Genomic DNA, 24,141 nt, shown 5'->3' with positions numbered 1-24,141 from the left:
TTTTTTAGGATTGGTGAAAACAATAAAATAACCTACTTACCACAGAGTCGAAGTTCAAAATACTGACTCAATATTTTATTAATTATACCTTCTTTCAAAACACTGACTCAATATTTTATTAATTATATCTATAGAGACAGTGTTAACTTCCAATCCCCATACAACAGGGCTTGAAATGTGCACTGTTATACCAAGGCAACATAATTTGGCAAAAGAAAAAAAAAAAAAACAAACCCATGATACATACAAAAAAGTAATGTTACCCTTTCTTAATCTCATTGCCAAAAGAGATATATTTTCAGCTTTATTTTGATGAACATAGGATTGATTTCAAAGGCAGTGACATTTAAATAGCATTTCCGGGGCTGTGAAACAAGAGTCATCCCAAGATATCCAAAACATGCATTCCCAAATTTTTTAAAAACTACATAAAAACAAGCATTACAGTAAACTGAATTAACACAAGTATGCAGGCATATAATTTTAAATAGCATCAAACTTTATTTCTCAATACATGTTTCTGTGTATTAGGTTAGGCTATCAGCATAAATTAAAATACTCCCTTTTTTTTTGTAGGAAATATAGGGAAAAAGACCATCTGGTTGCTGAAAACCATGTATGAAAACCAAGACTGAGCATGGTATTGCTAAATTTCTTCATTCACTCATGTTTATTGAGTGCATACTTCATGCCATGCATGGAGCTAGGCTTGGGAATACAGTGCTTTACATGGGGGTTATAGCTAAGCCCTTAAGTGAGGCTTAATTATAGGTAAGGAAAGATCAAAATCAAATTAGATAATCAAAACATTTCATATAACATAACAAATTGTGAAAAGTCCTATGAAGTAAAAACAGGGCAGAGATATAGGGAGTAACTGCTAAGCAGGGTTTTGGACAAGGTTGAAATTATACTCAGGTTTATACTTGTTTACATCTTTCTACTACTATGAAAAATATTATAGAGATCCTCCTTATATCCATGAACGTGTCATATTTTTTCTGCAAGATAATTTATTAGCTTATACATTTTCAAGAACTTTTTCTAAGGCCAAACAGACCTTCAGAAAGGTTTTAACACTTTACACAGTCTTTAGAGTACTATGTTGGAAAGCTATACCTCATGGCAACATTAATAAGTAATTGCTTAATATTTTTCTAGGAACTCTGAATTCAGTTGTTTTTACCTTTTATAAAGTTAAACTTATTTGGATTTAATTTTACTGCAAACTGATGAAAATGGATTTTATTTAACTATTTTAGTTGATTAGTACTACTTGTTATATAACTTCTCTTTTATATAGTGATTTGAATTTTTTTCAAATATTTTTAAATTTCAAATGTGGGTATAGAGTTTATATTTTGGCTTTTTTAGTCAGTGATTCTTTCCTTATTATAAATCCTCAATCATGGTCGTTAATATGTAGGAAAGTTGCTGACATATTTTAACATATTTATCTTATGATCAGTCATCCTACTGAAACTTGAAGTTAATTTGATCATTTATCAGTTGGTTTAATCAGCTTTTTAAAGCAGGTAAACATCATTTGCAAAAAATAATTAAGTGTCTTCTCATTTCAAATAGGTTTCTAGCTATAACTTTGTCCCTTATTGCGTTGTCAAGAACTATTCAATCCCTGCTGATCAAATATCTAGCCCCAGAAGTAACTTCTTGGTTGACAGGGAATTCTCTCCATCTCAAGACAAGTCTTTCTAGCTACAGTTCTAATTCTTAAATGGCTTCTCCAAATAAGACTCTGTCTCCAGGTGTCTTCTACCCATTGTTTTAGTATCACATTTCTGTGTGAAAATGTTAAATAGTTTAGTAAGTCTTAACCTGGAATCCAAAACTATATGTGCTTGCAGGGAACCACAAACCTCTTGAAATCACAGACAAAATTTTGTGAATATATGCACTTTTCTAGGACAGAGGAGCCCCAGTTTCATTTAATTCATAAAGTGTGCTATGAGCCTGACAGCCTAAGAGTCACTAAGTGGATAGGCATGAAAGATTAGTATAATCAATAATTGCAGGTAATAGAATACTTGGGTTATTTATATTATTCAATAAATGTACAACCATAACTAGGTGGTGTCAGCATATATCTCTGTTGTTTTTATACCAAAAAAAAAAAAAATCTGAATCCCAGATAATATATCCATCTCTAATCTTCAACCTAATTTACATGATTATTCAAAACAAATAAACAATTTATTGCTCAGAACAAAGAACCTGTTTAAAAATAATTTAAATAATGAAAAACTCTTCTATAGAAAAAATAAGGAATACTATTTTCCCTATCAGTACCACTAATATAACATTCAGTATTCATTTTTTTCAGCCTCTGCTCACATCTCTCAAAAAACAAAGATTGTATATTTTTTTTAAGATTTTATTTATTTATTTGACTGAGAGACAGATCACAAGCAGGCAGAGCAGCAGGCAGAAAGAGAGGGGGAAGCAGGCTCCTCGCCAAGCAGATAGCCCAATACGGGGCTTGATCCTAGGACCCTGAGATCCTGACCTGAGCTGAAGGCAGAGGCTTAACCCACTGAGTCACCCAGGCACCCCACAAAGTAGTGTATAATTTTTAATATGGTATATTCTCTTTAAAAAACAAGGCTAACACATTCTGCAAGGGTAATAAGTGACATCTGCTATAAAATTATGTTAAAAAAAAAGATTAAAAAGCAATTCTTCTAAATTTGCAGTCTTTCTTAAATTGTATTTCTAAATAACCATTTTTCACAGGCTATTAAATTTGACAATAAAAAAATGAAAGAATTTAGCAAGTTATGAATCATCTTATTTGGCTCATATATAACATTTAACTGGTTTGAAATAAGATCCCAAATGGTTTAACTATGCCACTTTCTGATGAAAATAAAGATTAACAGGAAGGAATATATGCAACTCAACGCCATCAGAATTTTCCCTAAAAGCTATTCTCAATGTTCAATACTGTAGCATTCTATACCAACTCAGAAGATGATAAAAGTATATCCGGAAGATGTTGCAGATAGAGGATGCATTAGAAGTTTTCCAATAGCACACACAAAAACTGCCAATGTACATCAGGGCTTCCGCTGCCCAGACTTCTAAGATAAAGAAACAACAGCCTAACACTTACATGGCCCTGCCTTCACAGACACATTTGCTTTAAAGAATTCTAAAGGTTGTTAAGTATGCACAAAGAGTTTTCTCAAATAGTTCAGACTCCTTAATTGTTTCCATTTTAATTTCATAATAGCTAACACACAGCATTAAGTGCAGAGCATTAATTTCTAAGCACTATGTATCCAGATACTATAAAAATATTTATAATATGAACATAAAATATGTATCACTCCAATAACCTGATAAGATACATATATTATTTTCCTCATTTTTTAATTGAGGAAACTAAAGCCCAGAATTTTGTAGACTATTACATTATCATTTAACTTACAGTAGCTTTCCCACTTTTTTCTTTCTTTTTTTTTTTTTTAAGATTTTATTTATTTATTTGACAGACAGAGATCACAAGTAGGCAGAGAGGCAGGCAGAGAGAGAGAGGGAGAAGCAGGCTCCCCGCTGAGCAGAGAGCCCGATGCGGGGCTCCATCCCATCATGACCTGAGCCCAAGGCAGAGGCTTCAACCCACTGAGCCACCCAGGTGCCCCGCTTTCCCACTGCTTGATATGTAAATTTCTCTTTGAAAAGTTTTAGTATTTTTTTCTGACTTAATTGTGTTCTGAAGCTTCTGTGTGGTTACGCTTGGTGGGGTCTTTTCCATTCATGATGGTGAGCGCTCTGTGAGCTTCTCAGAAAAGACAGTTCATTTCCTGCTATCTGGAAAATTTTGTTTAAAATGTCTCTGTTAATTCCATATGCCCATTTTCACACTTTGTTCCATTCTGAAACTCTTTTTATAGATTTTGACCTTATAAATTAGCCTTTATTTTGCTTATATTTTCTATTCTTTTTTTTTTTGCCCTAATTCTGAGAGGTTTCCTAAACTCTGTGTGTCAACTTATAACACGTGAGTGCCTTTTTTTTTTTTTTTTTACTTCCTGGATACTCTTTTCATAGCGTATTCTTACTGTATACATAAAGTATCTTCTGAAGATATAATTCACAGATAATTTTTTAAATAAAGTTGTAATTTCCCTTAAGCCCAAACACCTCTCTGTTCTCTGGACTTTCTTTTGCTCTTTGATTTAGTCTCTCTCTTACGATAGAGACTTTTCTCAAAAGACTCATAATCTTTTGCTTACAGATCATATTAGACGATAGAACAACAAAATGTAATTACATTCTCTATGTACATAAGTAAGGCTTTTTGCAAAGTCATTAGATAATGAATAAGAATTTGTAGGCTTTGAAATGTCTTCCATTGGATATATTTTTCTCTAGTTTCCTGCTTGGGGAGAACTGACCTGGCTCCAAGCATTCTAAATGTCCAGACTGAGAGTTCTGTATTCACTACAAAGACCCTTATTTAATCCTCCTGGTTTCAGCCTGGCTTTTTTGGAAACTGTTTTTTAATAAGTACCTCACATCCTAAACACTTCTGGGGTTCAATGGTGAAGGACTATGGAAGTAAAATATAATTTCTCTATAAGCTTTCTATTTAACAAAATGTTTTTGAGATCTCCTGTTCCTCTGTTTTCTCCTCTTCTATTTATTTCCATATCTGTGTGTCTTCTCAAAGTGTTTTGGAATGATTACAAGCAGGAAGAATAAATAATTAGGTTTAACCCATAATGTTTCCCTGCAGGTTCAAATTATTTATACTAGTAGCCTTGTTTCCTTTCAGGTAAAAGTTGGAGCGAGAGAATGAAGATTCAGAAGAGCTGAATTCCTGGCCCAGTTCTTAACGATCTATCTATGTCACCATGTTCATGTTGCTTAACCTCCCTGCAGTTTCATTTAGTCACCTGTACTGGGCAGAGATGTAATAGCTGTGACACGTCCTTGCAAGTGACAGTGTGAGGAGAAGATGCTAGGTATTGCTATAGAGCAAGAAAGAGCTACCTGGATTTACTAACGCTAAGATTAAGTGTGTGCACTTCCTGGTTGCTGACTAATTCTATATCCGTTTATTCAATAATATTTGTTAAAAGTCTGTTATGTTGACCCAGTAATTTCAATTCTAAGAGAAAGGAAAATAAATCTCTGCACAAGAAATTATTCTAGAAGGTCCATATCAGCAGTATTTAATAGCCAAAAAGTAGAAGCAGTAGAGATGTGTATCAATTGATAAATATGGTATATCCACACAACAGAATAATTGTCAGCAAAAAAAGAAATAAAGTACTGAACCACGCTACAAAACATGCATGAAACTTGAAAATATGATAAGTGAAAGAAGTCAATAACAAACGACTACGTGCATTCCATTGAAAAGAAATGTTCAGAAAAAAAAAATCTCTAGAGGCAGAAAGCAGATCGGTGGTTGCTTAGAGCTATGGGAAGGAAGGAGAAGGGAAACAGAAATGAGTGCTAATGGATATTTGTGAGTTCCTACCTGGATAAAATTTTCTAAAATTGATTTGGGTAATGGTTGTACAACTCTCTGTGAATATATCCAAAAAAAAAAAAAAAAAGAAAAAAAGAAAGAAAGAAAAGTCAATCATACACTTTAAATGAGAATTGTATCTTAATTATTCCTTAAAAACGCTGGGGTTTTTTAAGATTTTACTTATTTATTTGACACAGCGAGAGAGGGAACACAAGCAGAGGGAGTGGGAGAGGAAGAAGCAGGCTTCCCACTGAGCAGAGAAGGGGGCTCCATCCCAGGACCCAGGATCATGACCTGAGCCAAAGGCAGTCACTTAACAACTAAGCCACCCAGGTGCCCCTCAAAAAAGCTGTTTAAAAAATACCGTATCTGAGAACATTTAAGCAGGGAAAAATCTCTTATGTGTACTTTTATGGCATTAGGAATATAAAATTGAATAATACTGAAGACATCATTAACTTAAATTCTAGCTAAGGGACATATATATGATTATAAAGTCCAATGAAATGAGACTCAGAAAATTAAATATGGGTAAAGGTTGAGGGTGATCATAATGATTAAAATGAAAGCCAAATGACAAGGAGAAACTGTGATGGAGAATGACAAAAAGTGAAAAGAGAATCTTAGGCAGTGAGGTTAAATGTCTCCTCAAAATCTCTGGGACAGGAGAGAACTCAGTTTACTGCAGGAGCTGAAAATTTACCCAAGTGGCTAGAAAACAGTGAGGGAGTAAGTTGTGGGTGATAAGGTTACATAGATAAATTGAAATTGTACAAGATTGTGTAGCTCATCTCATAGCTCAAACGTACTCTAAAAGTAATAGGAAGCCTCCAAAGGGTTTTAAGCAGCATGATATTATTTGCAATAAATGATATTTGCTTTTTAAGATCACTCTTCCCACTCTATGATGACTAGAATACAGTTTTGACTTTCTGTCCTAAAACTGCTTATGCACATCTCAACGGAAATATCAACCACACCAGTAAACCTACATCGCTCATATTTTTTAAAAAGTGTCTCAACTGGTGGCAGAATTAAATTGGTAAAGTCGACATGGATAGACTCTGTAAAATGTTCAGTCAGTAATTCCATTCCCTGAACTATGCCTTTTTATAATGAAGAGGAACACTCAAGGATGTGTACACAGCAGCACTATTTAACATGAATGTTAAAATTTGTAAATAGTTGCTAATTCTATATGTGTGTAATTAGCCTTACTAATTCAGCATTATACCTAATGTCTTGAAAATAAAAAACAGGTCTATGTTAATAAGATGGCCCAACTGTAAACCCGGGACACATATAATTCTGCTATTTTACTTTAACTGAGTTGTCAGTTATTAGGTAAAATGGTTCAAGGACATTATGGACAACTTAACTAATAAACTTGAAAAGGGTCATCCCATTAATTTTTGTTATTCGGATTTGGGTGAAATGTGTCAGATAAACCCTCAACTCAAAAATAATCAATGTCGGGGCACCTGGGTGGCTCAGTGGGTTAAGCCACTGCCTTCGGCTCAGGTCATGATCTCGGGGTCCCGGGATCGAGTCCCGCATCGGGCTCTCTGCTCAGCAAGGAGCCTGCTTCCTCCTCTCTCTCTCTGCCTGCCTCTCTGCCTACTTGTGATCTCTCTCTGTCAAATAAATAAATAAAATCTTAAAAAAAAAATAATAATCAATGTCACCTGAATGGATCAATGGGTTAAGCATCTGCCTTCGGCACCAGTCATGATCTCGGAGTCCTGGGATTGAGTCCCCTGTCAGGCTCCCTGCTCAGCAAGGAGTCTCTCTCTCCCTTTGCCTCTCCCACTGCTCATGCTCTCTCTCTCTCAAATAAAATCTTTATTTTTTTTTTTAAGATTTTATTTATTTATTTGACAGAGAGAAATCACAAGTAGATGGAGAGGCAGGCAGAGAAAGAGAGGGAAGCAGGCTCCCTGCCGAGTAGAGAGCCCGATGCGGGACTCGATCCCAGGACCCTGAGATCATGACCTGAGCGGAAGGCAGCGGCTTACCCCACTGAGCCACCCAGGCGCCCCTCAAATAAAATCTTAAAAAAAAAAATAATCAATGTCAATATATATGCTTATGCGCACATAATTGTTTATAGATGTCCCTTGAATAGTTTCTATCCACATGTACAACACACACACACAACACAGAGAATTAATAGAACCAGGACAGTTTATTTTGCAAAAACAAAGATAATTCCAGGATACACCAGGAAGCATCACCATAGTCCTTTGATTTTTTTTATTTTTTTCAGGAAAAATAATGGTAAGTTGTACATCAAGATGACTTCACAAAGAAAATGATTTGTAGAAGAAATGTACTTAGAGAAGTGAGAATAGTTTTTTTCCTAGTGTATGCAGATTTTTTTCTTCATTACCACCACCTCTGCTGCTAAAATATATAGTGTCAGCTTAATTCGTAGTTGGTTACTTCTTTATAGAAAATGATAAAATGAAAATTTGTCACAGACCCAGAAAACACTCAGTACTCTTCATGCAGAGCTTTGGTCTACCACAATTTGTATTGTAATTACAAGAAACTATATTTGAAAGTCCTCACCCTTAACCCAATTTTTGTCTATAAGTCATGAAGTAAATTATCTTCTAAATAAAAGAATTACACTTAGAATGGCAAACTGTTTGCATGAGCAACATATCAGATATACTTTGCTTGACTCTTATTCTGGGACGTAAGTTCATTAAGTGGAATAATGCAGAATTACAAATACTACTTAAATTGCTTTTTTTGGTGTTGGTGTTGTTTCGGTGTGTGCTTTCTGACCAAGTAGATATAGTGTAATTAGATTTTGTTAAATAAACTCTTAATAATAAGTAATAAATTGTTCAAATGCATTTAAAATTCTTGCATTACTCATCAACATTCAAGTTCATAAATGTAAGTCCACATAATTCAATATGAATTGCTGAAAACAAACCTGTCCAAAGATTCTCAATTAATACCAAGTCCCTAAAAGTAGGTTTAAAGGGAAAGTTGCTCAGAAAAGAATGAAAAACTTCTCTTAACATTTTAGTAGTATAATATCACTGTCATATCTATCAAATGCAATGAAATAGTGAAACATTAAATAAAATTTAGCTTTGCATCTTGCATACTAAGAAAAAGTAATGGAAGGAATTCATACTTGCAAATCTTTCAAATAATTTCACTTTAATTGGGCCTAGAGCCACTAAGAAAAACTTAATTGAATTTATAAGATATAGAAAGGTGCACCTGACAGAGAAAATAAATCCTTAAGGTTAATTTTGGCTGCGTTGATATGCAAAGCAAATAAGAGGAGCATTGCTGGGAGAGTGCAGACTGCATTCAGCATAAAGATAGCATAACAGTAGGCTAATTAGTCCTTAAACACAGAAGGTTGAATTGTTTTTTCCTGAGAAGCTCCTGGAAACAAAGGTTTCTCTCTGACTTACTGGGTAATATGGATGAAGCCTCCCTCCACTAATGAACACATCAGTGACCTCTGACATCACCACTGTTGTGGCTACAACACAGGCAGAGAAGCAAGGCCAGGAAGGGCAACAACTTCGGGAAGTGACAACCATCTCTAGAGTCCTTGTGTCCTTAGGACACAATAAGCTTTTCCTACAGTTATACGTACTAATTGATGAGAAGAAAAAAAAATAATAAGTCAAGATATAAAATCTCCTCCCTTGCCAGAGGCAAGATGTTGGCTGACAATATATATGAAATGGGAGCATTAACTATAAAAGAGCTCTTATATAACTGTGATCCAGAAAAATAATGTCAGAATCCCTGAAATGGCAAATAGTCTGGTGATAAATTCTTTCAAGGTAAATTACTCATATAATACAAACCATCTGCAAACATACTCTGCTCTTCCAGACCATCTGAATGATTGTGTTGGAACCATGGATTGGCTCTGAAAGCACAAGGCTACGCCAGTGTCAACTTTATATTAAATAAATAAAAGGTAAAATTTTAGCTAATAAATACATAACCATTGTTCATGGTCTCAAAAAAAAAATCACATTTAAACTCCTAATTAGGGCGCCTGGGTGGCTCAGTGGGTTAAGCCGCTGCCTTCGGCTCAGGTCATGATCTCAGAGTCCTGGGATCGAGTCCCTCATCGGGCTCTCTGCTCAGCGGAGAGCCTGCTTCCCTCTCTCTCTCTCTGCCTGCCTCTCCATCTACTTGTGATTTCTCTCTGTCAAATAAATAAATAAAATATTTTTAAAAAATAAATAAATAAATAAACTCCTAATTAGATACTTGTTTCTGTGTATGTTGTGCATATGAAACTCAGCAAGACTGAGACCACATCCACATTACACAAAGATCAGGGTAATTTTACTTTTTAAGTAACTGTATTTTCCCTAGTTTGGAGGATCATATACCATGATATAAACAAAAACTTAAGATTTTCTTTACTAAACTCCCTAGTTCCCACCCAGTTATTTGCAAAAAAAAACCAAAACAAACCCAAATCTTATGAGACTATAAAATCAAAGGCTACGTTCCTTCGGGAGGCTCTGAGGAAAGAATCCACTCCTTGCCTTTTCCAGCTTTCAGACACTGAATGCCTTCCTTCGCTCCTGGGACATCACTGTGATCTCTGCTTCCATCATCACATTTCCCTTTCTGCCACCCAGTTATTTCTAACAGTACTGGGAGTATTTGATAGTTGACTCTTCTGTAGTCCCTGAAGGTTTCTAACATCATCCTCTCCAGAGAAAGAAGGGAAATACAGAGCCTCTGCCCTACTTAAACCGGAGGTAGGAGAAAACCACCTGCCAGACACAGCAGGCGCTCTCTTGGGCCTGCAGGTGAGAGAAGCACCTAGCTAGCTCTGCGGGAGTCTCAGTGTGAGCACCAGCCCGGCCACCAGAGGGAAGTGGAAAGGGACTTGTCCTGGAAGTCATCCTGGAAAGGGGATCATCAGCACAATGTTAAAGTCCTGACACACCCTGGTGTAGCGGGCTCACAATGCATGCAGCAGTATGGGGCTGACCCAAGAGCAGAAGGAGTAAACTTCCTTGGCCATGCAAAAGCTTATGAGAGTATCAGTTAAAAAAAAAAAAAATCTTTATTTCCCATGTCTCCCCATCCTTCTATGGAAATTTATTCTTGAGTGTCTCAAGAATTCTCAGTGGCTAAATTATTACTGAACGTAAGTGTGGCATTGTATGAATCATAGCAAAACTCTGCCCTTAAAGTGTCTTTTTCAGGAAGGAGCCTGAGGTGAACAGATCATAATCATAACATTTCTATTATGTTAGAGATTATTCCCATATTGCTTCTCCTTTAGGAAAAAAAGTACTGTTAGAATTTTGTCTCTCTTATTTCTGCTTTTGCCATTACATTATCCTGACATGTTAAAGGTTTTGAGAAATCTTCTACTGGTATTGAGAGCACATAAGAATATTGATGAAATAATAGGATTTAAATGTCTTAACACATGCTAATAAGTATGTACATAATTACTTCCTTAGTTTTTTGTTTTAGAAAACTGTATATATTGTAATTACGAGTTTTAAAATCTATCTTTTTTCACATACGTTCCAGTTAAAAACCTAAACCTAGTCATTGTTTACTTTAGGTCTATCATTTCTTTTTTCCAGTGATGCAAGAGAAAATCAAGTATCACAAACTACTCCACATTGCAGTTTATGTTTAGGGTATTACCTCACTTTTTAATCATTTCTCATTTCTTTGAAATGTATGATAAAAATAAACCATCATCTAATTTCAATTTATTTATTTAGTAACTTTTTCTTGTTTTTAAAACAGATATTTTGTCTCAGATGACTCACTTGAGAAAATGTGGAGAATCTTTGATTTTATGAATTTCATTCATTCAAAAGATACCAGTGCATCATTCCAATTCCTGAAAGTTGGCCCAATGTTTTTATCAGTAGGTGGGGAAAGTTTAATCTTTTAATATATGCCACCATGTTGAAAAGAGTAATCTCTTTTCACATTATTCAAGAAATAAAAGTATTATAAGTAATCAAGAGTGGTCACTTAATTGAGGTACAATTAAAGTGTAGTATTTTATTTGCATGTGAATAGTAAACCACATAGATTTCTGCAAACACCATGCTTACTTTTGTTATTAAGATTAAAGGCTGCTTCCATGTAAACTTTTTTCATGATAAAAAGGTAATAGGTTGCAACATATTTCCACTGAGGATTGAGGGAGAGACAATATTCTACATCTGACGTTAACCTTTAAAATTCTAAAGAACATGACAATCTAATACAGCTTAAAGCAAGGTCATTTTTTAGTTTGCTTCTATAAGTATCTTGCTGATGAAGGAAATATGCTTGATTATTTCGTAGATCCTCTTAATGTAAACATTCTGTCAGTCCAGCTCTTAATTTGACATAGGCTATGTCAGATAGTCCTAAGCTTTGACAAGCCTTCCTGTGGACTTTGTTGCATGTTTTTGCAAATAGGAACCTTAAAATGATACAATTCCTAAATTCCATTCACTCTATGCCTTAATAATAGAGGCTACTGATTTCTGAGACAATATATAAATTTCAAAGAAGGTGAAGACAAGTCACTCCAAGGCTCTGTGGGGCAGGAGTTGGGTTTTCCACAGCCGACGTCATTCAGAACTGTGGACAGCTCCTACTAAGGCACAGAGTTGATGGCAATTTCCCTTAAACATAGCTCAAGGCAGTGCTGCTTTCTGTGGCTCTGTTTGTTCGCTATTTACTAGACGTCTGTTAAAACTGCCCAGTTCGTACAACTACTCCTTCCAACGGATTCCTTTTCGAAAGAGTTCGGTTAAATAATAAATAAATAACAAACGCCACCCTGAGTTTTCGCCTTTTCAATGGAAAGCCCAACCTTCCCCGGGAGCTGCAGGGTGTGCGCACGCTACTAAGAGGATCTACTTCACGACCTTCATTCGATAATCTCTAAACACGCTTCTAACAGGAAGAATACTTGGGCAACAAATAAGGTGGGGAGACGACTTCATTTTAATGCTCGGAAGCAGTTTCGCTGACCGCGGACAGCTCTCTGCCCTTGTCCCCCGAGCCGGGAAACCGGGGAAGAGATGTCTGAAACGGACTCGGAGTCAAGGTCAAGAGAGGGTGTCTCTCGGTTTCGGGAAGGGGGCTCTGGAAACGCCCCCTGCCTCTGCTTCGGGACCTCGAAGCTTCCTGCCGCGCCGCTGCCCAGCCTGGCAGCGCCCGCTCCACTGACACCTCAAGTCAGGGACTCTCCAAGCGCAAACTGCCCTTCCTCCGCCTGCCGGCCGCTGTTCTGAAGAAACGCGCTGAGGATGCCCAGTGCCTCTAAGCAGATGAAAAACAGATTAACGTTCCCCAGGGGCGAGAGCGGCTGGAACGGCGGCGAGGACCTGTGAGTCACTGTCTCCGCTGGCCCCATCCTCTCCTCCACCTCACGAGCGCCTGTTTCCCCTTCTGAGGGACCCACTTCTGGGGGAGCAGCGCGAGGAAGGGAGCCACCCCAAAGGCGACTTTCTGGCCGCTTCCTTACGCTCTCCTCTCCGAAGTAAAAGTTTTTCTGGCACAACTTAGCATCCTCCCATCTGGGGGGTCACCGTGGACTTCTTCCCCGATGTGTCCCCAAAGTTCACGAGGCAAAGGAGGCGAGCGAGCCTCCCCGGGATTCCCGGGCAACAGGAGCTCCTCATCCCACCCCCCTCGGCGGAAACTAGTTGAAGAGTCGAGCCCGATCCGCCCGAGTGGAAGCCGCCGGCAGCGCCACCCCCCGCCCGCCCGCCCGCCCGCCCGCCCGGCAGCCCCTCCCTCCGAGTCCCCGGGCGCCCCCTCCCAGGCGCGGGGATGCGTGTTGGAGGGCGCGCCCGGAAGGGAGGGTGGGGCGGCGACAGGGAGTCCTCACCTGAAATCGCTGTAAGGGTGGATAATCCAGAAGCCTGCAGTTTTAACCCTTTCCTGCTCCTTCTCCACCGCCTTCTGGCTCCCAAACATGCGGAGGGAGAATTTGTTGACCCCGGGCTGCAGCATGGAGGTGAACTGCCTCTGCATGAAGCCGTACTGCCGCCGGGGGCCCTCGGCGTCCTCGAAGCCCCCGGCCGGCTCCTCGCCGCCGCCGCCGCCGCCGTCCACCTTGAAGCACACCGAGTTGCCGTGCTCCTTCGCGCCGGCCCCGCCGCCCCCCGGAGGGGTGCCCAGGCGCTTCTCGGCCGCGGCCGACCCGGCGCCCGTCGCGGGCGCCTTGGCGGGGAAGACGCTGTTGCCATCGTCCCGGCTGTTGGACGAGGAGTTGGGCTTGCCGCCTCCTTCCATGCCCGGGGGACGCGGCCGGCGACGGCGCGGGCTCCAGACTCTCCGGCCGCCCGGCGCCGGGGGCACGAAGCTGAGCTGGCAGGGGCCCGAGCTGGCTGCCGGCGAGCCCGGCTGCCCGTCGCGGCGGCGGCGGCGGCGGCGGCGGCTTCTGCTTCCCGCCCGCGCCGCTGCTCCCTGCGCGCCTCGCTCCCGCCGCCGCCGCTGCCCTCAGTGGCTGCGCTCCGGGCTCCGCCGCGGCTGGTGCTGAGGCTGAGGCTGCCCGAGCGAGGCGAGGCTTCGCTCAGCCCTCGCGCGCCAGCGCCTCCCCTCGGCTGCCCTCTGCTGGCCGGAAAGGGTCTCTCCCCGCCCGCACAGCGCGCACTCTCCCTCCACTCTTGCTCCACTTCTGCCCAGCGTGACATTGAACTCGGGAGCCCTCCGAGACATTTATCTGTACTTGTTGTGAGAGGCTCGGTGCATGTTTGCACGGGAGAGGAGAGAGAGAAGCAGAGACGCAAAGAGACAGAGAAAGACTCAGCTAGCAGATGTCTGTGCGGGCAAAAGAAATAAACACCCTGAACCTCACTGAGACATTGTCACATTGTCTGAACGCCTGTTAGAACGATGTTAGATAGGAAAAGGGAGAGAGGCTGTCTCTGCATGCAGAAAATTCACGTGTAAAGCTGGATGTTCATAAGGAAGTAAGATTTTATCATGGATAATAAATTTCATGAGTGAAAGGGAAGTTGTGTGTGTGTGTGTTTTGGAAGAAGGCAGACCGCAAAAGGGACTAGATCTGGGTAATACGGAGTATTTAGCTGCTTGGGGCTTCTCAGATGAAGATGTGACACCAAGGGACAGACAACTGGCCTCCTTACACTTATCCTTGTTTATTCTTCCCCAGCGCCTTAAGCAGGAGATGGGATTGCTTTCTTCCCAAGGCCATTCGCATCGACACACACGGGAGCAATCTTCCAGCTGCCAACACTGAGAAAAATGTGTTAGGGAAAACTCACCAGAGCTGACCTATCTTTTTAGATAAGTTACGCAATCAATAAAACACACTAAGAGGCATGCATGTTGGTAAGTGTTCACCTACACCTCGCCAGGAAGCCAAAATGTCTTGGAATTTAGATAGAACGTAGTCACCATTTCTGAAGGGGGAATGTATTCTCAAGAGAGACTTTAAATGTGCTACTGATGCTGAGGAAAGCATTCTGAGATTCCTCCTATCCCCTCAGTGTCTCTCAGACACACCAGATTAGTTAAAGGAAGCAAGATGTGCTGCCAAACTCGCCAATCACTCAGCAGGGCAGCCCCAGAGTCTGAGAGCTTCAAGACTCCCAAAGGTCCCAAAACATCTGCTCCAGATCCAAGCATTGCCTTCCTGCCCACAGCCTCTTTGAAGGAAATCCTGTCCTGCCAAGAGTCTCTGAATCTAATGGGTTCCTGTCAGTTACAGACACACTTTGGGAGGAAAGGAGTGAGCACCTCCGGGAGGGAGTCTATGGCTCACTGGCAACCAATGACCTAGATGGGGGGGGGGGGGGGGGATGGGGGATGGGGGGGGTCTATCCAGGCGCCTTTCTGGAAAAACTGAGCAGCAATAAAGGAATTAACAATGGGAGAAGCAAGGCTAAAGGCAAAAGGAGACAACTGGATGCCCTCAGGAGGAGTTAACAGCCTGAGAAAGGAAGCAGAGAACAGAGAAAAAAGTGGAAAACAGCAAAAACAAGAAGTCATTAGGCCTCACTGTTCTAATTCTGTAAGATTCCCCTTCCCATTCTACTTACCATAGTCTATGCGAAATCTCCTTTTTCAGTGAGCTCCATCCTGACTCAGACACCATCTGTTTTCAACTAATCAAAAACCAGAGCCCTAAGAAGTAAGTATAGGTGGCCAAATTTCAATGGTAAGAAATGGGGAAACTAGGAACAATATAATTCTCTGATCTAGTCGAGTAGGAACTCTGGAAATCCAAGGGGTCATATAAGGATACCAGGTGCCAAGGACAGAAGGAAACCAAAGGCATGGATAAAAACAAACACTGCCTAAAGCACAGTTCTTCCTAAGAAAGGCCCGATTACTCAGGCAGCTTTTCTTTATTAGACTAAAGATGTTCCCTACTTTTCTCTTATTCTGCATGCTCGCTCCTCCAATCACTCTATTTTCGGTCATGGGTATGACAATGTATATTTTAACATAAATTTTAAATTTTATAATAATTTAAAAATATACCATCTAAAATGTTATGCTAACTGAGTTTAAGTCAGTTTCTCTTTTCTTCTAGCCAATCCTTTTATTTGTTCTAGTTCAGCTTAATCTTAATCATGACCAGGCAGTTACATGAGTCAGAATTTTTCTCAGTTTTGATGTCCGTACTAAACTAACAGAACAGGATTACTTAAAACATGTATTCAGAATACAATAAAGAAACGTCTACGTAGGGTCAGAGAGTCAAGTCATCGTTTGCTCCAGGTACAGCATGTAGGCCACCATCATTCATTTAAACTCTCAGAAAAATACATTGTTTTTTTAAATTTTGAGAATGTGTATGTTACATCCATTTATTAACTTAAAAGATGTCAGCAAGAGAAAAGTCAACTTTCTTCACTTGACTTTCAGACTGTTGATTTAAAGTTATTTAGAATGTAGACTTAAATTAAAAAAACTTAGAGCTTGAAAAAAGATTAAAACAGAATAAAAGCTATAAAAGAATGAAAGCCATGAGAGACACAGACAGACAGAACCAGCAAATATATTTTAAAACGTTACTCAACTGGGGTGCCTGGGTGGCTCAGTCATTAAGCATCTGCCTTTGGTTCAAGTCATGATCCCAGGGTACTGGGATGGAGCCCAGCATCGAGGTCCCTGCTCAGCCTACCTCTCTCCCTCTCCCACTCCTTCTGTTTCTAGTCAGTCTTCCTCTGGCTATCTCTCTCTGCCAAATTAATAAATAAAATCTTAAAATAAATAAATAAATAAAATGTGATCTAATCATGAAACTAGACTTCTGGGGCTAGAATGGATGAATTTATTCCATTATTTAATTTTCTCTTTTATTTCTGAACTCATAGCATGAGTTAGAAAAGGTTGCTGATCAAGTTAGAAATCAGGGACTGATTATTTGCTGGAGCAGGATTGGGGAGACAAGAATTACAGATAAGAGAGCTAAGTTAGGCTCTGCAATTCTTTATCTTGACACTCCCCAACCCCGGACCTAAATTTTACTTTCCTATTGTCACTTCCTTTTCTCTATCATCCCATCTCTCTCCTAAGCCACTTCAGACATAGGCGTACCCCTCCAGAACAAGCCTAAATTTTTACGATAATTTCTTTTAGCAAGATTCCATGTCTGTTCAAAGTCTCTCAGGTTGAAATGCACTGGGCTAAATTAGCATGTTTTGTTTTGTTTTTTTACAGTCATCTTAGAACTAGGACCACCATCATGTCTGACTCTATGTCATTAGATGTCCATGATGTCAAAGTGCCTTGTACCTCAGAGGAATCTGATGAATGAGAAGCCTACCACTTATGGGTCCATTTCACAAGAATTTCCCATCAGTGGTTGTAACGGGAGCTGCTCAGTACATACAAGGATCACACATCTTTTAAAATGTTCTGTTTCCTTTAATACTCTGCTTAAGATCAAATTGCAGACAGCAGCAGAAGATTAATATGAAACTAAAATAAAATCTCTATGCAGCAGACGCAAGTACATGTGAAATGAGACAAAAAAGATAGATGGGCGGCTTGAAGTTTGACAGCTTATTGGAAAACTCTCAGTGAAACTTAAAGATTTCAAAGATAAAAACATTTTAGTCCTCTTGGGGGGGTAGATATGTTAAACACATATTTCACACGTAGGAAAAGGGAGTCAGAGCTGTTTCTGTTGAAGAAGGCAATGGTAAGGAAGGCGAAAGGAATAGTGCACCGCGGGCAACCTCCCAGGCTCTCTGTGTCTCACGCACAGGCAGACTCGCTTATCTATCTGGAAAGCAACTGGCAGTATCATGCTTCATGTGAAACACTGAAGCTATTAATGTCACAACGAGACACCCACACCCAGCGTGGCTGCCACGCGTGTTTTTTGCAGTTGATAATATTGTCTCCCTACAGACACAGAAGAATGAACTGCTTACTGTTGTAACTGACAACAGAATTTTGCAAGTTGGTACAAAGTAAACATGGAACAGTTAAAAAGTGAATGGATGGAGAAAGTTATCCCATACAATAACAATCGAAAAAGAACAGGTTAGCTTCCTAATATCAGGAAAAATAGACTTCAAATAAAAAAGGTATGAGGGGTGCCTGGGTAACTCAGTGGGTTAAAGCCTCTGCCTTCAGCTCGGGTCATGATCTCAGGGTTCTAGGATCGAGCCCCACATCAGGCTCTCTGCTCAGCAAGGAGCCTGCTTCCCCTCTGTCTCTCTCTCTGCCTACTCCTCTGCCTACTTGTGATCTCTCTCTCTGTCAAATAAATAAATAAAATCTTAAAAAAAAAAAGTTATGAGACAAAGAAGGACATTATATATTAATAAAAGATTCAATACAGCAAGAGGATATGACAATTTACACACCTATGTCAGACCATCAATATATATGAAGCAGAAACTGACAGAATTAAAAAGAGAAATGGATAGTTCGACAATAATAGTTCAATACGTCAGTACCCTACTCTTGATAATGGAGGGAACAACCAGAGAGAAGAGATAGAAAGTATGGAGGATGGAAACAACACAATAAACCAACTAGGTCTTATAGACGTATATGGAATATATCCAACACCAAACAGCATAAACATTCTTCTCCAGTGCACATGGGACATTTTCCAGAATAAGCAGTCTGGTAGGCCACAGATTGCCCCCAATAGGTTTTAAAAAGTAGACAGCATACAGAGCATCTACTCTGACCACAATGGGAAGAAGAAATCCATACCAGAAATCAAACTAGAAAATTCACAAATTTGTAGAAATTAAGCAACATACTCTTAACCAATGGATCAAAGCAGAAATCATAAGTTAGAAAATACTTAAGGTGAATGAAAACAAAACCAGAGCATACCAAAACTTATGGGATGCAGTGAAAGCAATGCCAAGGGGGAAAGTTTTAGCCATAAATGCTTACATTAAAAAAACAAGAAAGATCTCAAATCAACAACCTAACTTTACAACATAAGTAACCAGAAAAAGAAGCACTAAACCCAAAGCTATCAGGAGGAGGGAAATAATAAAGATTATATCAAAGATTTATGAAATAGAGAACAACAACAACAACAAAAAAAAACCAATAGAAATAAATAACCAAATCAAAATTTAGTTTGAGGAGCGCCTGGGTGGCTCAATCAATTGAGTGTCAGACTTTTGGTTTAGGCTCAGGTCATGATCTCAGGGTGGTAAGATCAAGCCCTGCAATGGGCTCCACGCTTAGCGAGGAGTCAGTTTGAGATTCTCTCTCCCTCTCCCTCTCTGCCTGCACTTCCGCCAGCTCACATGATCTTTCTCACTTTAAAATAAATAAATAAAATCTTTAAAAAAAAAAAAGTTCGTTCTTAGAAAAGATCAACAGAACTGGCAAACCTTTAGCTGGATGGACTTGGGGAGGGGGTGGAATTAAAACTACTAAAATCAGAAATTAAAATGGGAACTTTATTACTGATTCTACAAACATAAAAATGATTATAAGAGAGTACTATGAGCAATTGTATGCCTAAAAGAAATGGGCACATTTCTAGAAACATAAAACCTAAATCATGAAGAAACAGAAAATCTAAACAGATCTAGAACTAGTAAGAGGATTCAATAAAAAGTCTCCCAGGGAAGAAACGCCCTAGAACGGATGGCTTTACTGGTAAATGCTATCAAGTGTTTAAGGAACAATGAATACCAATGTTTCTCAGACTTTTCCCAAAACCTGAAGAGGACAGACTACTTTCTAACTCCTTCTATGAGATTAGCATGACCTGATACCAAGGCCAGATAAATATGCCAAAAGTAAAGAAAACACAGACCAAGATTCCTTATCAAAATTGATGCAAAGTCCTCAACAAAATAATAACAGAACAAATTCAGTGTCATTTTAAAAGAATTATATATATGATCAAGTGGGATTTATTCCTGAAGATTAGTTCAATACACACACACACACACACACACGCACAAATCATTCAATGTAACATACCATAGTAACAGAATGAAGGAAAAAACTTCCATGGTAATTTCAATTATTTAATAAGGAAAAGGATGTTCTTTATTTATACCAGCTTACTCTGTATTGGGCCCTGTTCAATGTGCTCCACAGAAATCTCAGTTAAAGTTCATGAGGCAAATATTGTCTCCATTTTGCACACTAGGATAGGAAAACTTACTAATATAAAAATTTAACATAGCTTTTATGAGGCAGAGCTACCCCTTGACCATGATCTATTTGACCCTAATACTGCCTGTGCTCCTAACTGAAATAATGTACATCCCCTTTTAGTATTAAGTATATATCTATATATTTTTTTTCCAAATCCACTTTTTCTTGACAATGAAAATCATTAAATATTACTTTACCAGATGACAGAATGAATAATGAATGAATGAACAAGACAAACTGGGGTTAATAATTTGCAACACTTCACCACTGAATTTTACTTTCCTTCTTAAAGTCATGTTCTCCTTTGACCTTCCACTTCCAAGGCCAAACCTCATGATCCATTGTCTGAGACAGAGGAGGTGGTACCCTCACCAACAAAGAGGCCATTGATCAACTCTGCCACTCAGAGCTAACTTTCTCCTCCTCTTTAGCAAGAAATTTCAGAGAAAGTCTGGAAATGAAGTTGCATACTATTATAAATGAGACTATTATTGTTTTTGTCTCTGAATCAATTAGAACGTATAAACTGGGTTAAAGGAAGTTATATTTTGTGATTCTGGTTGTCCCTAGCAATTGATAAAACCTTACATTTCAAGGTCTTGCCTATCTGTTTTGTTCTAGAAACATATTCTTATTCACCAGGTCAATAGTGACCATTACTTTACACTGATCTATTCACATCCCCTCTTCTTAAGACTTTTGCAAAGGTTTTATTTTTATTTATTTTTAGCACTAATAGATTTGTATTTTTAAAAATGTTTTAGCACATACTATTTTATTAATTTACAAACAAAGGTTTTAATTTTAAGATAAATGACCTGGAGTTAGGGATAAATTTTTAACTGAAAAAGGAGGGTAAAGAATCACACAGAAGGGCAAACTTTGACCTTTTTGGAATTGAGACATGAATTAAACAACTTTCCTGTATTCTGAAATATTGGTGTTCATTTAGAGAAACTTACTTTTCCTCACTTTTCTTTTTTGGTATATCTATTGGCTATGAATATTTTAATATTGCAGGAGGGAGTCATATACTGACTGTAATACTTTTCTTAGTGTGAGAGCCTTTTCCCAACTCCACATGATTACAATCCAGCTCCAATCACAAGACAAGCCAGGTCACCGGACTTATTCTCCCAGAATCTGAGAACTTCAGCATAAACTAAGCAAAAATATGGGCAGCTGGAATAGAATTTTCCACAATAACAAGGTAGAGGTGTAATCCTTTGTTTTTCCTACACATTCCATAGAGCTGCCCTAGTATATCTTGGTGTTCAGATCTTCCTTTAATAATATGAAATTCTGTGCTACTGTTCTTTATTTGTCCTTCTGGTTTCAATATCTACCCTTCTCTTCCCTCTATGTTTCCTTCAGGCTGACAGCCATGGACTGTATGACCAAGGATCCTATATACTCTGACCTTTCTCAAGGCCAATAGGAAGGAGCAGTAAAAGTTGAATTCCCAGAGGAGAGAAAGAATAAGTTTTTTACACCCCTTATCCCACTTCCTCCCTTCTTTACCATGGTTCTTTCCTAAGCTTCTTTCTTCCATGGCCACAGCTCTTATTGCCTTCTTAATGGCTATAGCTTATGTCCATTCAGTAATAATTTTCTCCCTCTTGCCACTTTAGCAGTAGTAATGCCTTCCTGCTGTGCCTACTTCCAATATGGCTGCTTTACTATCCTTGTGGGTCTCCTTAACTTTGTCCATATCTCTGTATGCCATATCTCCTTCCATTAAAATATCCTCAGTTTAATCTGCTGAGTGTGCCAACTTTTGCATGGCAAGATCTTGACTAATAAAACTTCCTAACATAGGTCTACTAGACTCCTTTGTCAGAGTTCCATCTGTTTCCCACATCAAAGGACTCACAGGTACATCAATCTTTCTAACTGTATTCATCAAAACTGTTCATTTTCATTATGTGTATATGTGAAAAAATACTAACTAAATATATATGTATACTTCAATATGTGTTCTCTAAGAATATTATTTGGCAACACTTGTTTTTTTTTTTTTAGAAAAGCTTCTTAACCCATCTTTTTAAAACAATGCTTATGAAACCAACTACACATTTAAAACACATTCTTCCTATTCAGATAAAAAAACAAACAAAAAACATGGTTTTATCTTTGATTTCTCGGTTTTACTTCCAACTTACATCCAATCTGTCAACAGTTCTTATTTTCTCCAAATTCTGAATCTGACCACTTCTCACAGCTGTCTCCTTATAATTTCAACTTGAACTCTACAGCCAGAGTGAACATTTTAACAACAGGAGCCAGGCCAGGTCATTCCTCTAATCTCAATCCTCTCAGGGAGGACTCTCCCCGTAAAAGCCACAACTTGACAATGGCCTCTTAAACCCTGTTAATTCTCTGATCCCATTGCTTACCTCCCCCTCCCCCAAACTCTGCTTCAGCCATACAGCCCTCACTCTCCTTAAAGTCCACCAGGCACACTTCTGTCTCAGGATCTGGGCAATCCTGTTCCCCTACATGCAGTGTTTTACTCACACCTTACATAGGTGTTTACTTTAGGTGATCTTCTCAGTGAGGTTTTCCCTGATTATTTTACATAAAAGGCAACCTCTCTTAGTTCTTCGATTTTCACCACTGCACCAGATGCTAAGTGACATCCTCAGTATTTACTTCTTTATTTGTTAAATGTCTCCCCCACTAGAATGTAAGTCCATAGGATCTATCCACTGCTGTGTCTTCATGATTTAGAACAATAACTGGCATCCAGTCTTATTCAGTAAATTGTTTATGAGTAAATAGAAAAGACACATTTTCTCCCTTTGAGTTAAGAAATTCATAACAAAAGACAATTAAGCAATTAGTAATTACATAATAATTTCAAATCTTATTTTTAGTACAATTGACTAAAGGCCTAAGGAGATATTCTGATAATAATAAAATTCTGGTAAGGTAAAAAAAATTCTCTTATCTTTATCTACATTTTGTGTGGAAGTACTGTATTATAGAACCAGGGTAATTTCATGCCAAATCATATAACAGCAATGAAATTACTCAGTCAGTGTTATAATTGAAAATTATTTAGGTGACTTAAGGCAAGAGAGAAATCACCCTAAATTTTAGGTTTGATAATATTTCTTTTCTAGAAAAAAGGAGAGATGTTGGTATATTATTACATGGACACTAAATAGATTTTGTAAGGAAAGTCCTACGTATGAGCAATATCTTTAAAACAGATAACATTTTAGTAGAAACTGAAGTGGCAGTTTATTATGTTTTAGAAGTTGACAAAATTAATAATAGATTACATTTAGGTCTTTAAGTGTGTAAAAGATTAATGAAAGGCCCTTATTCATCAGAAGACTTGGATGTAGTTAAACGATACAAATCAAGTTATTCATCCAGGACCATTTCTTGACCAAACTGCTCAGGAATAGCAAGGCTTGGAAATAAGGCAAATTAGTCATCCCAAGGGCAGTTCAAAAAGTCAGAAACCTACAGATTCACAAATTACCAGAGGCTGAAGTAGCTTTAGGCAACTAGAGTTCTGGTCTTAGAGTTCAGTTCAAATAATTGGTACTATGGGTCATGAATTAATGAAAAACACTTTTATTTCTGTAGGCCGACTTTGGAAGCACTAACATCAGTTGGGAGTGTTGGTAAGCAGTGATTGGAAAATTGATGAATGAGCCGTCAGAAGCCTACTTGTATAAAGACAGAAGCTTCTTAGGAAAACTCATACTCAAAAAAGAAGACAGGTACCAGCGAACTGAACCACTGAAACAGCTGTTAGATAAAGAAGGATATAGTGATTTTGAGATAGCATTAATCTGTCCCTTGACTTCACTGTTGGCCACATCATGGATGTCTGAGTACCCAGCAATGAGGAAATAAAAGAATTGCTTTGTCAACATGTACAAACCATAAGGAAAGGTCCGCCTGGTGGCTCAGTTGGTTAAATGTCTGCCTTCAGCTTGGGTCATGATCTTAGGGTCCTAGAATCAAGCCCCTCATGGGGCTCCCTGCTCAGTAGGGAGCCT

The 24,141-nt window shown here is 38.9% G+C and overlaps 1 protein-coding gene across 2 annotated transcripts in view; it reads right to left on the bottom strand.

The window, feature by feature from the left end:
* The window catches only part of HCN1 (hyperpolarization activated cyclic nucleotide gated potassium channel 1), a 396,554-nt gene extending 382,639 nt beyond the window's left edge, over positions 1 to 13,915 (bottom strand). For both annotated transcript variants that reach the window (XM_082723243.1, XM_082723244.1), the window contains exon 1: positions 13,377 to 13,915. In XM_082723243.1, the coding sequence (XP_082579369.1) occupies positions 13,377 to 13,783 (407 nt within the window). In that variant the 5' untranslated portion in view covers positions 13,784 to 13,915. The remainder of the gene's footprint in view (positions 1 to 13,376) is intronic.
* Between the last annotated feature and the right edge of the window lie 10,226 nt (positions 13,916 to 24,141).

This window comes from Mustela nivalis, assembly GCF_964662115.1.
Source record: "Mustela nivalis genome assembly, chromosome: 3".
Classification (NCBI taxonomy): Eukaryota; Metazoa; Chordata; class Mammalia; order Carnivora; family Mustelidae; genus Mustela; species Mustela nivalis.
This window is presented reverse-complemented; position numbering and strand designations above follow the sequence as displayed.